The sequence below is a fragment of the Microcebus murinus genome, chromosome 1 (genome assembly GCF_040939455.1).
Source record: "Microcebus murinus isolate Inina chromosome 1, M.murinus_Inina_mat1.0, whole genome shotgun sequence".
NCBI classification, from domain to species: Eukaryota; Metazoa; Chordata; class Mammalia; order Primates; family Cheirogaleidae; genus Microcebus; species Microcebus murinus.
In genome coordinates this window covers 139918440-139935404 of record NC_134104.1, presented here as the reverse complement: position 1 = coordinate 139935404, position 16965 = coordinate 139918440, and the positions used below count along the sequence as shown (strand labels likewise).

The 16965-nt window shown below is 43.5% G+C and overlaps 1 protein-coding gene across 1 annotated transcript in view; it reads right to left on the bottom strand.

Annotated features, from left to right (window-relative positions):
• CMTM8 (CKLF like MARVEL transmembrane domain containing 8) overlaps window positions 1-14440 on the bottom strand; it is a 109457-nt gene extending 95017 nt beyond the window's left edge. Inside the window, exon 1 of the mRNA XM_012769174.2 lies at window positions 14033-14440. Coding sequence (XP_012624628.1) covers window positions 14033-14179 — 147 coding nt within the window. The 5' untranslated portion in view covers window positions 14180-14440. The remainder of the gene's footprint in view (window positions 1-14032) is intronic.
• Window positions 14441-16965: the final 2525 nt, after the last annotated feature.

Here is a 16965-nt window from a genome sequence, read left to right as displayed (position 1 = left end):
GTCAAAGATTAGAGGCAACAAGAGAGGCTGGAGAAGGAATGAGCAAGTGTAATCAGCTAAGGAGTCAATTTAAAGGTTTGGAAACCTGCTCAGTTAATAATTTTCCCCTGCCCCATCCCCTCCAGCAGTTACTTCTGGAAACAGCCCCCAGGACAAAGCTATTTACACTTGTCCCAGCAAAGCCCATGCATGCAGCTCCACTCCCCCAATTTCCCCCCCATCCCCCATTAATATGTCCCTTCCTCTGAAAACCACCAGATGCAGGTCATGTGAGAAGCACCTGTAGTCACTGCCAGGCACAGGGATTCTCATTTCAGCTGAGCAAACAGGCTCCAGCCATCTCATCTACAACCACAAAGGCACAACCATGAATCACCAAATGACCGAGGAAAACAGTGCGTGAGACGCAGAAGCAACACGCAGAGGTAGTGGTCTCTCAATAAACAAAGAAAATAGACGCAAGACCCTCAAAGGGATTTCGTAAAAAAAGAGATCAGATTACGAAGTAAAAATCTGAGAATGATAAGTTTTTGGGGAATTAAAACTATCAAAGCCAAAATTAAAACTCAGTAAATGGGTTGGAAACAGAGCATATGCAACTGAAAATCTGAATTTGAGCTGAAAGTGTAATTTACCTAGGAAATTACACTTTGTGCCAAGAACAAAGAGAAGTATGAAAGAAAAATCAGGAGATACTGAAGATAATTTAATCTCTCCTGGAACTCTTGGATTGAATAAAGATTCCTTTTTAAAGGAGAAAATATAAGGAACTGATTGATGTAGGAAATATGAAAAATTCCCCTGTGCTCAAGCTAGATTTCAACATTAATTATAAAGAGCTCCAAAAGTGGGGAGGAACACAAAGAAAGCCCTTCTAGGCAGGTTGTGGTATCTAGGAAGATACAGAGATATCTTTATATCTCCACAGAGATAGGAAGAAAATTCCGAAAGCTTCTAGGGAGAAAAAAAAAAAAAAGATGATTTAGTTACTTAAAAGGAAAAGAGAATCTGATTTCCACAGGGGAGTGGATTTGAAGCCCAGTGAAAACAAGCCCTCTCACTTAAATATTATAGAAGTTATAGTTACATACTACAATAGATGCAAAGGACATATGCTCAGTAGGTAACACCAGGCTACAGCTGTCCTGAGAGGGGCTTGCCACCTCCCTGATTCCTCCCACCCAGATGGGTGAGGACATTCTGCTTGCCCAGGGAGAGCGCCCAGGAGGACTCAGGAAACCCCAGGTGAGGCCTTAACAATCTTCTTTTACTCCCAACCACATCAACCTGAAGCAACTTCAGTATAATTACCTTCTACCATTGCACAACCGCCTTTCGCAAGTCATTTCACCTCTATATAACACCGTTCCACCTTACAATTTCTTGCTACACCACCAGCGCCATCTTTCTACATTCTCCTGGGTAATATAATAGTACAAGGCATCACAGACGCCAGGTTGTGCTGCAACTAAGGCTGCGGGAATGTGCATTCACAAATAAGGCCTGGGAGCTGCGGAGCCTCACTGGCCTGTCCAGGGACTACCAGCCCATCAGGTCTCTTACTAACAACATTGAATGCTACAAGACAATGGAGCAATATCTTCAAAGAATTAATGAAAATAAACACTAAGACCTACAGTTTTATACCAATCCAATTATTATTCAAGTATAAAAAGTAACATAAAGAAACATGTTACTGGATGTGCAAGGATTCAAAAAAGTTTACCGCTTTCAAACCCTTTCTAAAAGAATTACTCAAGGAGGTACCTCCAGGAAAATGAAAAATAAATCAAAAAAGTAAATGACACAAAAAAATGATGTGAAAAAAATAGTGCGAAAAAATTTAAGCTTTAGTTAAGTAGTCTAAAGAGTTGTTCAGTGGTATAGCTGGGAAACTTAAGACAAATGCCAAGATATATGATTCCTAAGAAATCATTTTTCAAAAAGTATCCAGGGATTGCAAAATGGCACATCCACTTTGGGAAACAGTCTTGCAGTTCATCAAACAGTCAAATGGAAAGTTACCATACGATGACAGCAATTTCACTTCAAGACCATGGACTATATCCAAAAGAAATAAAAAAATATATGTCCACATAAAACCTAGTACACATAAATGTTCTTAACAGTATGATTAATAATAGCTAAAAGGTAGAAACAACCCAAATATCCATCCACTGGTGAATGGATAAAAAAACATATAGCCACATGACAGAATATTATTTGGCTTAAAAAAAAGAAAGAAATGAAGTATTGATACATGCTACAGCATGGAGAAATCTTGAAAATACTATGCTAAATGAAAGAAGCCACAAAAAGAAGCCACAGAAGACCATATATCATAGGATTCGATTTATATGAAATATCCAGAACAGGCAAATTTATAGAGATAGATTAGTAATTGCCTTGGGCTGACAAGGAGAGGAATTCAGGTGAAATGAAGAATGGGTATATGATTTCTTTTTGAGAGTGATGAAAAAATGTTTTAAAGTTGATTGTAGTGATGAATGTACAATTCTGTTAATATTTTAAAAGCTACTGAATTGTAAACTTTAAATAGATCATGAATTATATCAATAATGCTGTTATTTTTTTAATCCAGAAAAAATTGGCTAAAACAAGGTACATAGTGCTAGGAATAGGTAAGGAGGAGAGTGTTGTCATTTGAATAGAATTATGTTATTACATATCTCAATCCTTTGGGTATTTAGGAAAAATATGTTTAAATATTTTGGGTAAAAATTTAAAAGTAACTGCAAATAAAATAGAATTTATAATTTTCAATCACTAGAGGAAAAAAGAAAACTAAGAATTCTAAATAAGTTATCACAATAAATATAAATGTGTTAAACTCCCATATTGAAAGACAAGTTTTCAGACTGGATATAGAAATAAAATCTGGCCAAGTGCAATGGCTCATGCCTGTAATGCCAGCACTTTAGCAGGCTAAGGTGGGAGGATCACTTGAGGTCAGGAGGTTGAGACCAGCCTAGGCAACACAGCATGACCTCTTTTTCTCTACAAAAATATTTTTAAAAATAGCACTGCAGCCTGGGCAACAAAGTGAGAGCTTGTCAAAAAAGGAAAGAAAAGAACAGAAAGGAAGAAAAGAAAGAAAAAAAAAGAAGGAGGGAGGGAGTGAGGGAAGGAGAAAGAGAGGAGAGGAGAGGAGAGGAGAGGAGAGGAGAGGAGAGGAGAGGAGAGGAGGGGAGGGGAGGGGAGGGGAGGGGAGGGGAGGGGAGGGGAGGGGAGGGGAGGGGAGGGGAGGGGAGGGGAGGGGAGGGAGAGTCTAGCCATATGATGTATATAGACGATAACTTATAAGAAGATGACAAGGAAAGGTAAAAAAATAAAAGGAATGTCTCCTTTGAGGGAAGATGAAATGTTTTAGAAGTAGACAGAAGTGGTGATTGTACAACATTGTAAATGTAGTGTATGCCACTCAATTGTTCACTTTAAATTGGTTAATTCTATGTTACGTGACTCTAAATTTAAAAATAAAGAGACAAGCGGGGTATGTTGGCATGTACCTTTAGTCCCAGCTACTTGGGAGGCTGAGGCTGGAAGATTGCTTAAGCCCAGGAGCTCAAGCCTGCAGTGAACTATGATCACATCAATGAATAGCCACTGCACTCCAGCAAGACCCTGTCTCTAGAAATAAATAAATAAATATTTTTAAAAATCTGATCAGCTTGGGGAAAAGAAAGTACCACATCGAGTTTAAAAAAAAACATAGATACATGCTACAGAAAAGCTGGTATGGCGATATTAAAATCAGGCAAAACAGAACAAAGGAAACAAAAAGTCTGGCTTACATAGGAGCATAGAACAAAATCCCCAAATATAATATTAACAAATCAGACCCAAGAGGAAAACAGCTTTAAAATGCAATAGTTTATTAAAAGAATATATTATATTCGGGCTGTGCCTGCTGCAAAAAAAAAAAAAAAAAAAAAAAAAAAGAATACATTATAACTAAGTAGAGATTCTCCCAAGAGAGCATGAATAATACAATATTAGGTTTCCTAATACAATTATTCCATTAGCAATTTGAGGTAAAACAAAAACCCATATGATCACCTCAATAAAAAGCCCCTTAAAAAAATCCTATCTCCTATCTCCATTCCCATTCACACTCCTCAAATCATTCCTGATTAAAACAGATACACAGTTAAACTTCCTTAACTCAAAAATCACATCCAGGCCGGGCGCGGTGGCTCACGCCTGTAATCCTAGCACTCTGGGAGGCCGAGGCGGGCGGATTGCTCGAGGTCAGGAGTTCGAAACCAGCCTGAGCAAGAGCGAAACCCCGTCTCTACTAGAAATAGAAAGAAATTAATTGGCCAACTAATATACATAGAAAATATTAGCCGGGCATGGTGGTGCATGCCTGTAGTCCCAGCTCCTTGGGAGGCTGAGGCAGGAGGATCGCTTGAGCCCAGGAGTTTGAGGTTGCTGTGAGCTAGGCTGACACCATGGCACTCACTCTAGCCTGAGCAACAAAGCGAGACTCAGTCTCAAAAAAAAAAAAATCATATCCTACAGTTAAAACCACACTATCAGCCGGGCATGGTAGCTCACGCCTGTAATGCTAGCACTCTGGGAGGCCCAGGCGGGAGGATCACTTGAGCTCAGGAATTCGACACGAGCCTAAGCAAGAGCGACACCCCGTCTCTACTAAAAAAAAATTAAGAAATTAGCTGGACAACTAAAAAGAAAAAAATATATATATATGTATATATAAATTAGCCAGGCATGAGTGGCGCATGCTTGTAATCCCAGCTACTCAGGAGACTGAGGCAGGAGGATTGCTTGAGCCCAGGAGTTAGAGGTTGCTGTGAGCTAGGCTGATGCCACAACACTCTAGCCTGGGCAACAGAGTGAGACTCTGTCTCAAAAAAAAATTCTTTAAAGAAAAAGTAGTCCAGTTTTTTAAATAAGTAGAAGGAAAAAATAGGTAGTTACCAAAATAAGAAAGAAATGTCTAATAAGTATATTTAAAATGTTCAACTTTAATATAGAGAAATGCAAATAAAAACAATTTGCTATTTTTCACATGTCCAGGGCACTGTTTATAGCTGGTGTTCTGACTGGTGGGCGCCCATGCCAAACTGTTTTTTATTATTTTGAATATCTCTTTTATCCCAAACAAACCAGTAAATATCAAAATTAAGTGTATTTGCAGAAACAAATCCTGTTACACACTGAAACAGCATTAGAGGGAATGCAAATTGATACAAACTTTTCTGTGTAACTTGGCAGTAATAGCAGAAGCTGTAAAAATGGTATGTAACACCACAAAAATTAGTAGAACTAATAAATGAGGTCAGCAAAGTTGCAGAATACATGATCAAGGATATGGAACTCAATTGGATTCCTATAACCTAGCACTGAACAATGCAAAAATGAAATTAAGAAAATAATTCCACTTGCAATAGCACCAAAAAGAATAAAATACTTAGAAATTTTTTAAAAAGAAGTACATGTATGCTGAAAAGAAAACAATGTTGAAAGAAATTAGAGAAGATTTAAATAAATTGGAAGACATCCTGTTCATGAATTGGAAGACTTATTTTTGTTACAATGGCAATACTCCCCAAATTGATCTACAGATTCAACATAGTCCAGATTGAAATCCCAGCTGCCATTTTTTTCCTGACAGTAAATGACAAGCTAATCCTAAAATTCATATGGAAATGCAAGGAGCCCAGTATAGCCAAAACAATCTTGAAAAAGAACAAAGCTGGAGAACACCATTTCAGACTTCAAAACTTACTACAAAGCTACAGTAATCAATACAGTGTGATACTGGAAGACAGACAGACATTTACATCAACGAAATAGAACCGAAAATACACATATGCACCCTTATATTTATGGCCATTTGATTTTCAACAAGGATGCCAAGATAATTCAATGGGAGAAAACTGGTCTTTTTAACAAATGGTTCTGGACAATTAGATATCCATATGTAAAAGATTGATGTTTGACCCCTACCTCGCATCATATACAAAAATGAACTCAAAATGAATCATAGACCTAAATGTAAGACCTAAAATTCTTCGAAGAAGATATAGGAGTAAAGCTTCATGACTTTGGATGTGGCAAAGCGTTCTCAGACATGGCATCAAAAGCATAAACGATAAAAGAAAAAATACCTAAAATGGACTTTTTCAAAATTAAGAACTTTTGCACTTCAAAGAACACCATCAAGAAAAGTGAAAAGACAGGAGAAAAATATTTGCAAATCATACATCCGATAAGAGATTTGTACCAGACTACATAAAGAACTCTTACAACAATAAAAGACAAACTGATCTAATTTTTAAATTGGCAAAAGATTTTGATAGACATCTTTCTAAAGAAAATATACAAATGACCAGTAAGCACATGAATTTGCTCAACCTCATTAGTCGTTATGGAAAGGCTAACCAAAACCACAAAGTGACACCACTTCACTCTTGCTAGGATGGCTAGAATCAAAGACTGACAATAATTAAGTCTTGGTGAGGATGGGGGAAAAATCAGAACCCTCACGTTGCTGGTGGGACTGTAAAGTGGTACAGCCACTTTGGAAACAGTCTAGCAGTGCCTCAAAATAGTACACACAGAGTTACCACACGATCTGGTAATTCCATTCCTTGCCAAATGCCCAAGAGAACTGAAAACACAAAAGCGGTTCACAGCAGCAGTATTCATAATAGTCAAAATGTGGAAACCACCCAAGTGTCCATCAGCTGATGAGTGGATAAACAAAACAATGCAGGCACAATGAAATATTGTTTGACGATAAAAGGAATGAAGTACTAACACATACTGCAGCATGGATGACCCTTAAAAACATGATGCTGAATGAAAGAAGCCGGACTGAAAGGGCCACATAGGATTCCATTTATGTGAAATGTCCAGAATAGGCAAATTCATAGAGACAGAAAGTATGAATAGGCTAGTGGTTACCAAAAGTTGAGTGAAGGGAGGAATGGGGAGTGACTAATAGGTAAGGGATCTTTTTGAAGTGATGAAAATGTTTTAAAATTAGATAGTGGTGACAGCTATACAACTCTGTAAATATCCTAAAAATCCTTGCATGGTAGACTTTAAAAGCTCAATTTTACATGTGAATTCTATTTCCATAAAGCTATTTTTTAAAATACACATATGATCCCAGGTGCAGTGGCTCATGCCTATAATCCCAGAACTTTGGAAAGCTGAGGTGGAGGATTTCTTGAGGCCAGGAGTTCAAGACCAGCCTGGGCAACATAGTGATACCCTGTTTCTACAAAAATTTAAAAAAAAAAAAAAATCAGCTAGGAGTGGGGGTGCACACTTGTAGTCTCAGCAGTCCCAGAGGCTGGGCCAGGATGATCGCTTGAGCCTAAGAGGTGGGGGCTGCAGTAAGCTATGATTATGCCACTGCACCCCAGCTTGGGTGACAGAGTGAGACCTTCTCTCCAAAAAAAAAAAAAAAAAAAAACTAAAAACTAAATATAATAGAAAACGTATGTGCCAAAGCTCACAGAACACTACGCTAAAAGGATGAATTTTACTGTATACTTTAATCTTTAATAAACTTAGCTTTAAAGATTCATCTACCCTTTTATCAATCGTTAAGTGCTCATCCTCAGAAAACCCTAAAGAATATCGAGAAATTTCGCTTAAAGGATGTTTGTCACAGCACTGTTAAAAGAAGGAAATATACATTAAACAGTAGGAGCCTGGATATTTGTGCAATATTATATGGTCATTAAGAATGCCATAAGAAATTAATCATTGATGAGAAAAGGTAATAATATATCAGGCCTCAGCAGGAAACCATGCACATTCAGATTGGGTAATCTGAGCAGAGTTTAATAAAGGTGTTATTTATAAAGCAAGGTGCAGCAAAATCACACGTGATAGTATAGTGCCTGGCAGGGGGCAGTGAAAAGTTATCAGAGCCAGTCTGAAGGCGGCTGCCAGACAGCCTGCCCTCCTTGGGAGGGACATGGCAAACCTGCTGAGACCTGGCCAGGAGGGATCCTGGGGAGTGAATATCCAGAACCTGCTCTCAGCTGATCCTACAGCCTCCTGCTAGAGCCACCAGTGGGTGAAGCCAGCAGGACACCAGAGGACAAGGGGAGCCCTAGGCATAGTCTATGCAGGAGCAGGGTGGAAAGTGAATCTGAGGGACAAATGGAAGAGACCCAGCATAGATGATCACAGCAGGAAACACAAGTAGTAGTTTACAAAGGACTACATTTAAAAAAAAAAAAATTACAGATAAATAATACATAACCACTTAAGAAATTCTGGAACAATTTACTCCAAGGGTAAGAAGAATGGTTCATTTAGAGTTCCTGGACAGTGACACAACTGGCAGTTGGTGGAGCCATACATTCATTGTTGGGGACTATCTCATGCATTTCAGGACTTTAGCACCTCTGACCCCAGGGCACTAAACACCAGGAGGAACCTTAGGCATCACAATAACCAAAACAACTGAAAAACCTTACCTACTTCCAGACATGGAATGGTACCACACCTTTGTTTCTGGTTTCTTTTTTCTTACCTGTATTTTAAAATTTTTTTTCTGCAAAGATTAGGTATCACTTTTGTCAAATGGAAAGCATGCTAGTTTTTTTTTTTTTAAAGGAACTCAACAGGATAGTAGAATAATTTAGATTCCAGCTCTCAGTACGCCCTATATGTCCTTCTCCAACTAAGTTTGCTCACGACAGTAAGTAAATAAAAGGTAGCCTAACATTATTACATGGATACTATAATGCATTTTGAAATCACCAATAACAGGAAGGGCGCAATTAACTCAGCTTACTATGAATCACTTTTATTCTTCAAGTACCTGTAATGGTTATGAGATCACGGCATCCTACAATTCACAGGTCAAGTACTAGATTGCTTCGAGCTGGTTATTAAACTTTAAAAGGAAGGAAGTTATCACCATTTGGTTTCAACACAATGTTACACTGGCACAGCCTGAGTGTGGTAGCTACCGCCACCCACACGTGGGAAAGCCAGGCCTGGCGATTTTGACAAGAGATTTGAAGAAACCTTTTTTATTTTGTTCTCTGTATTATTTCATTTCCCCAGGTTCAGGCAGGAAGTCAGGTTGTTAGAAATTCTTTTTGTTTCAGTATTTTGCTTTTACAAGGCAGAAAGTAGCATTTTTCTGGGGGCAAGCGTATCTTAATCTCAGGAATGGGACAGTAATAATTTGAAACACACACACACACACACCCTTCTACACCCAGATAGAGAATCAGTGGTTCCATATTTCATGACATCCAAGACACTATCCGTAAGCTGCATCCTGATTCAGATATTAAAACATGAACAAAAAAGTATCTTAGAATCAATAAACATTAGTACATCATTTAAAGTGATCCTTAGCATTTTATTTTATGTTTTTTCTTTTGTTTTCTTTTTCTTTTTTTTTTTTTTTTTTTTTTTGAGACAGAGTCTCACTCTCTTGCAAGGGTTAGAGTGTCATGGCATCAGCCTAGCTCACAGCAACCTCAAACGATCCTCCTGCCTCAGCCTCCCAGGTAGCTGGGACTATAGGCATGCGCCACTGTGCCTGGCTAATTTTTTTACTTTTAGTTGTTTGGCTAATTTCTTTGTACTTATAGTAGAGACAGGGTCTCGCTCTTCTTGCTCAGGCTGGCCTAGAATTCCTGAGCTCAAGCAATTCTCCCACCTTGGCCTCCCAGAATGCTAGGATTACAGGCAGGAGCCATTGGGCCTGACCAATCCTTAGCATTTTAAATTTAAAAGATTCTCTAATTAAAAAAATATATTTTTAGATTAATAGGCTCATACTACTGATGAAAGTTTAAACCAGTAGAACTTTGGGGGAAGATGACTTCACAATATGTCACAAAACTCTTAAATGTATATACCCTTTAACCCAATACTTCTACTTTAAGGAATTTTTCCTCAAGAAAAGCACTGGAAAAATGTGGAAAGATGGACAAAGAAGGAAGATTGCTACAGCATTGGTTGTACTGGTACAACCTAGAAACACATTAGTCTTCAAATAGAAGACTGAAGAAACCAAGTATCATACTTCCTTGTGACAGAAAACACTAATAACGTGAGAAATCTGAAACCGTGAAAAATGTTCATCACATAGTAAGTGCAAACAGCAGGTCGCACATCAGTAAGAAAAATCACACACACGCACACAAATGCAAAGAAAAAAGTATAAAAGGAGTTTTAGAAAGAAGTGAAGAAAATGGGAAGAGAAAAATCAAATTAAAAAAAAATCCTCAAACTTAACAGGAGTTTTCCTTATTTAAGACTACACACCAGGTCCCCAGGGTGTGTAATAATAGAAGAAAACCCACTTATATAAAGGCATATCATTGTGATGGTTCAGACCTCTGGGAAGAAAGAAGATTCTACAAGTTTCTAGAAAGGGGAGGGATTAATCACTGTAATAATTTAAAAAAAAACAAAAAACAGAATAGCTAGAGGACAATAAATAAATACTATTAAAATTCTGAAGAAAAACAATGTCCATGTGGGACACTTGAGGTGTCCACTTGAGGTGGGAAGCTGGGGATCCAACCCAGGAGAGAAGGGGAGAGAATCTTCAGGGCAGTGGTGCAGGAGGCCCCAGTCAGCTGTGCCCAAGCCACCAGGCCTGGTGGGAACAGATCAGAGGCCCCCAGAGATGTGGGCCATGACCATGACTCTGATCGCATACCCAACATCTCCCAGCTTCCCGGCAGATTTAGACAACTAGGGTTATTTAGTGACTAAGTATCTGGAGAACTAAGAAATTAAAAAAAGAGAATTTATGAATACCAGGGAAAATAAGAAATTGGGAGGGAAAGGAAAAGCATTCATAGATTACTCAGCGGCTCAGCTGTGAGCAGTGTTTACGGTGTCATAGGTCAACACTGATTATTGATCTAACCCAGATCATCTGATGACTATACAAATGCTCCTTGACTTGATTGATGGGGTTACATCTCAATAAACCCATCATAAGTTGAAAATATCAGAGGCCGAAAATGCATTTAATACACCCAGCCTACCAAACATCATAGCCTAGGCTAGCCTACCTTAAACACGCTCAAAATGCTTATATTAGCCTACAGCTATGCAGAATCATCTGGCAACACAGTGCACGCAGAGCATCAGTTGTCACCCTGGTGCTGTGTGGCTGACTGGGAGCTGCGGGTCGCTGCCACTGCCCAATATCAAATGGGAGTATCACACCACACATTGCTAGCCTGAGAAAAAAAATCAAAATTCAAAGTACAGTTTCTACTGAATGCATATTGCTTTCCTACCATCTGTAAAGTTGAAAAATTCTAAGTCAAATCATCATAAATCAGAACCTTCTGTATGGAGAGACAGGAAGGGTATATGTATAATTGGAGGTGGGGAACAGGTTGCCCAAGAGAGCTAACATCTCCTCTTTAAGAGTGAGAAGGCGAAATGTGGTATATGTACACCATGGACTACTACTCAGCTTTAAGAAACAATGGTGATATAGCACCTCTTGTATATTCCTGGATAGAGCTGGAACCCATTCTACTAAGTATCTCAGGAATGGAAAAACGAGCACCACATGAACTCACCAGCAAATTGGTATTAACAGATCAACACCTAAGTGGACATATAGGAGTAACATTTATTGGGTGTGTGGGGATGGGTGTATACAACCACAACGAGTAAGATATGCAACGTTTGGGGGATGGACATGCTTGAAGCTCTTACTCGAGGGGGGAAGGGGCATGGGCAATATAAGTAACCTTAACACTTGTACCCCCATAATACACTAAAATTAAAAAAAATAAATAAAAAAGAGTGAGAAGGTGATGGATAATGCTATAATTGGGGGGGGGAGGTGGGACCCCCATAATACCATTATAAACATGTTTAGAGCTCTAAGAGATGAAGGTGGTGGGGAAAACTTATATTTCTGCCTGCAGGACAGAATCTTTAAAATATAGCAGAATTAGCACCATCAAAAATAAAAACTCAACTAAAGTAGTAATAAGGGTGAGTTTGCTTATATGTTTTTCCATCTTTCTCAAAAAACTTAATGAAATCTAAAAGGATACATGCCAACATGCCAACGGTGGTTATTTCTAGTGATGGCATTGTAGGCCGTTTATGTTTCTCCCTTCATTTTTATATTTTCTGGAAAAGTGTGCAACATAGAGCATACTGGCATAAATCAGAAAACAACAGGCATTTTACTTCATGCCTGGCCCAAACCCACCCCAGGGTAGAAGCAGCATCTCTGTCATTTTAGCTCCTGTTTGCACTGCCGAGGTAGGGGAGGAGCCTGCCAACTCCTTCTCCACACAGCAAATATTTGCTGAACGCCTAAGAGCCAGGCCCTGCAAGGTGATTCCAATACCTTCAGCTTTTTATTGGGTCTCCTGAAGTCCTCAGTACCAGCTAAGGGAATCGGGTGAAGGGTGGGCTAAGCCAATACTTCTCAAACTTTATGTGCACGAGAGCCACCAGGGGATTGACTCAGTAGCTCTGGGCAGGGACCAGAGACTCCTGGGAAGGAAGCAAGCTACTTGATGTACAGGTGTTGCTGAAGGTTTCTCAAAGCAGCTGCCCAAGACTCCAGACATTGGTGCCCCATGATGGCCTCTCATTTTCTAGCTCCTGCAGGGTTAGATTTCAATCCCACAAGTGTTCAAACCAAAGTCTGTGAGCTACCGTGGAAGGGACGTGGCTTAGGCAGCTGGAAGCTGTCTGACTGTCAGCAGGTAAAGGCAGGGGCCTGGGTCTGACTCCCCGCTCCACCATCCACAGATGTGATTTACTTCCCCACTCTAGGCCTCAGTTTCTTCATCTATAAAATGGGGATGATTGGCCGGGCGCTGTGGCTCACGCCTGTAATCCTAGCTCTTGGGAGGCCGAGGCGGGCGGATTGCTCAAGGTCAGGAGTTCAAAACCAGCCTGAGCAAGAGCGAGACCCCGTCTCTACTATAAATAGAAAGAAATTAATTGGCCAACTGATATATATATAAAAAATTAGCCGGGCATGGTGGCACATGCCTGTAGTCCCAGCTACTCAGGAGGCTGAGGCAGAAGGATCACTCAAGCCCAGGAGTTTGAGGTTGCTGTGAGCTAGGCTGACGCCACGGCACTCACTCTAGCCTGGACAACAAAGTGAGACTCTGTCTCAAAAAAAAAAAAAAAAAAAAATGGGGATGATAACTGAAGCCACTTTCACAAGGCAGGGTTGTCATGTGGGTTACATGAGGATAGGAAGGCATCTAAAGGGCTTGACAAGCCCCTTACACATGACGAAGACTCAACAAACAGTGCCCACCACTGTCAACAGGGCTCCAGTCCTTTCTCGGCCCCGCGAAGGACTGGCTGGGACTGCTGGGGAGGTCACTGGCGTTCTCAGCCTGCGTGCTTGCCAACGCAGAGGAGAACGCACGTGCCCCCGCCCCTTTGCCAGGAATGTTCTGAGCCTAAACCAGGATGTGTGCAGAGCACCAGGCAGGAAATCCCTTTGGTCCTCAAACAGGTTAAGGCCCTCAAGTTTTATTCTGTGAATTTTTCCTGCTTCACCTGAATCTTCCTACTGGGGAGATAATTAGGAAGGGAAAGAAGCCCTGCCCTCCGTCTCTGATGTTAAGAACGCTTTGCTTTCAGGGAGGAGGCCGTCCACGTGGAGATCAGGTGATGGGAGAGCACCAGGTGTCCCTGCCGCTCAACACAAACTCTATGCCTACCGAGCATCCTGCTCCCAGGACACGCCATCCAGAGGGCCCTTTAGCAAGCTGGACTTCTTCCCCTACAGACATCCTGAGGATTATGATCCTCTCTTCCCCGGGAGCCCGAGTTGCTCAGACCTCCTTTGGAGAGGAGGTGCCTGAGTTTTGCACTTTAGGAAGAAAGCGAGGCTGAGCAAAAGGGGTTCCCCTAAGCTCGCGGGGCGTCTGAGCGGGCGCCATCCCGAGCAGCGCGGCGAGTGCACGCGCGCGGGGTCCCTCTGCGCGCCCCTCCCCACCCCCAACGCCCGCCCGGCCCGTCGGGCACTCACGATCTCGGCCACGATGAGGAGCCCGGGCAGGGTGCGGAGGAACTCCCGGTCGTAGGCGAAGCTGCTGCTGCTGGTGGAGAAGTTCTCGGCGAAGGAGCTGGTGGTGGTGGTGACGGTGTGCGAACGGGCGCGCTGCGGGTCCTCCATCGCTGCGCCCCAGCCGGGCTGGCCAGTCCCCGGGGACCCCCAGCGCGTCCGGGGCGGGACGCGCGGCCCTGCGCCCCGGGGACACCGGCGAGGGGGAGGGGAGCGTGCCGGGCGCCGTCCGGGCGCGGCGTGTGTCCCTCGAGTGCGCGGCGCCCCCGGCTCCTCGGTGCGCGGGCTCCGGGGCTGCGCCGGCGCCGAGAGGAAGAGGAGAGCGAGCGAAGGGAGGCCGCCGGGCGGCCGAGCAGACGGCGGAGGCCGGCAGCGGAGGAGGGGGCGTGGAGAGGGGCGGGCGGGAGGCGGGCAGGAGAGGGACCGCCCCGCGGAGGCGTCGCGGGCTCGCGGCCTCGTCACCTGCTGCCGGACACCAGGCGGCCGAGAGGGCGCCCGTGGTCGCTGGGTGGGCAGCCCGGCGGGCGGCGCGGAGGAGGGAGCGCAGGGGTCCTCCCGGCCTGGCCCCCTCCCAGGCCCCGCGCCACTCGGGCCGCAGCCGCCGACCTGTTTCCTTCCACCTGGCCTGGGCGGGGGCCGCGGGCAGGGAGGTCGGGGCGGGGGGGGGGGTCCCTTAAGGAAACCCAGGCCTCCACGGGCTCGGCGGCTCCAGGTCTCTGCCGCGGGGGCACCGAGCGACGACCGAGGCAGAGGGTGGCCAGAGCGGCTGGAATTACGACCCGGCCGGACCTTAGACCCGATCGATGAGAGGCCACCGGGTCTGCCCGGGACACGCCTGGAGCTTCTCCCTCCCCGCCCCGCGGCGCCCGTCTCCAGAGCCTGGCGCGGTTTCCTGCCGGTCCTGTCGGGGACAGTTTGAGGAGCCAACTTAATAGCTGGGCTTAGCGGGCGAGACGGGTCCAGGCGCCGCCGCGGGGCCCCGTGGGGCCTGGGTGACTGCGCTTGGGCCGGAGGCAGAGCGGGGCGTGTTTGGGGGTCCCTAGTCGAGATGAATCAGCGTGACCGTCCCATCACCCTGGGGGGGGGGGACGTTTCAAGAAAGCCTGAAAGGTGTGGCTTGTGCGAAGTGAAGTTTATGACGAACGGGCTGTGTTTTCATGAGACGGTGGAGGGGACCAGGGCACCTCATTTAGTGAGGCAAGTCGTTACAGGGTCAGGTGAGACCTGAGCTCAAACGCTCGCGTTTACCAGCTGAACGAATCCTGAGGAAATGGCTCTACTTTTCTGGGCCTCAGTGGTGCCGTCTGTAAAAAATGCACGCTTAGGTAGGTGGACCTCTGACCAAAAAGATTATCTTGGTGGTTTGTGGTCTCCTCCTATTCTGTGAAAGGGTGGCAAGAAACACTTCATCCAGAAACCACCAGGGGAAAAGGAAATAATCTTTGGCCACAAAGAGAGGGTCGCTTTGCATTCACAGTGAAGGCATTCCGGCCGATCTGTTCCAAGATAGGTTGGAAAAAAGGTCAGAAGGGACATTTTATTCACAATGTCTTATCAGCTGTGCTGAGAAGAAAGCAAAAGCTACACTCTAATAAAAACAAGGAAATGAGTTTCTCTGAAGTGTAGGGCCTGGCCAGGAGGACCTCAGGGAATAAAAAGTTAAGGCTTCAAAGGCGTGGCAGAGATGAACATTTGGAGAAATTCCATCCATGTGCATTTGGTAAGCACCTTGGGCTGGTGGATAAATACAACAAAAATTTTAAATATAGCACTTTCCCCCTAGAGCAATAGTTTCTCAAAGTGCTCCCAGGTACTATCTCTGGGAATTTGTCAGAAATGCACATTCTCAAGCCCCACACCGGAGCCACTAAATCAGAAACTTTGAGGGTGGGGCGAGGAAGCTGTGTTTTAACAAGCCCTCCGACAGACACTGATGCATGCTGCGGTTTGAGAGCTGCTGGTTTAGAGAAACTGCTAAAGAAGTTGGGGAATAAGACATACACACATGAAATGGCTGGAAGAGTCTAAGGCATCATCATCACATAAGTTTAAGTTAGGTTTTTCTACCAAATACATCTTCTGCAAACTTAGGAAGAAACTTCTGGTTTTCAGTTTTGGAGATTTCAGAATTGTACAGGAACATTTGTACACTGGTTGCTTGCAAAGTGGCTTGCCTCTTTGCAAGCTGCTTGAAGTCAGATGATCATCTTCCACCTGGAACCGTGATTAAGGCCCATTGCCCCAATAACAACCTTATCCAGTCCACTTCTCATCTTCCTGCAAGAATTATTGTCTTGAGGCCAGGCGTGGTGGCTCACGCCTGTAATCCTAGCACTCTGGGAGGCTGAGGCGGGAGGATTGCTCAAGGTCAGGAGTTCGAAACCAGCCTGAGCAATAGCAAGACCCCGTCTCTACTATAAATAGAAAGAAATTAATTGGCCAACTAATATATATAGAAAAAATTAACCGGGCATGGTGGCACATGCCTGTAGTCCCAGCTACTCGGGAGGCTGAGGCAGGAGGATCGCTTGAGCCCAGGAGATTGAGGTTGCTGTGAGCTAGGCTGACACCACGGCACTCACTCTAGCCTGGGCAACAAAGCGAGACTCTGTCTCAAAAAAAAAAAATTATTGTCTTGAAACCCCAGGCTAAGGTATCACTTGCAGAGTGTAAGGGCTTCTATACGGTAGTTCAAACTATCTCTTCCAATCCCTTTCCCCAAACATTCTAGAATGCATCCCATTTCGGCCCCAATAAGTGTGACCACTTTATGCCCACAACCAGCTTTTCTCTCAGCGTAGAAATCCTCCTACCTTTACACAGAGCTCAAAATGTTCATTCTTTACAGCCCACTTAAAATACCACCTTTTCTGTGATTTCTTTGGATTTCTATGAGC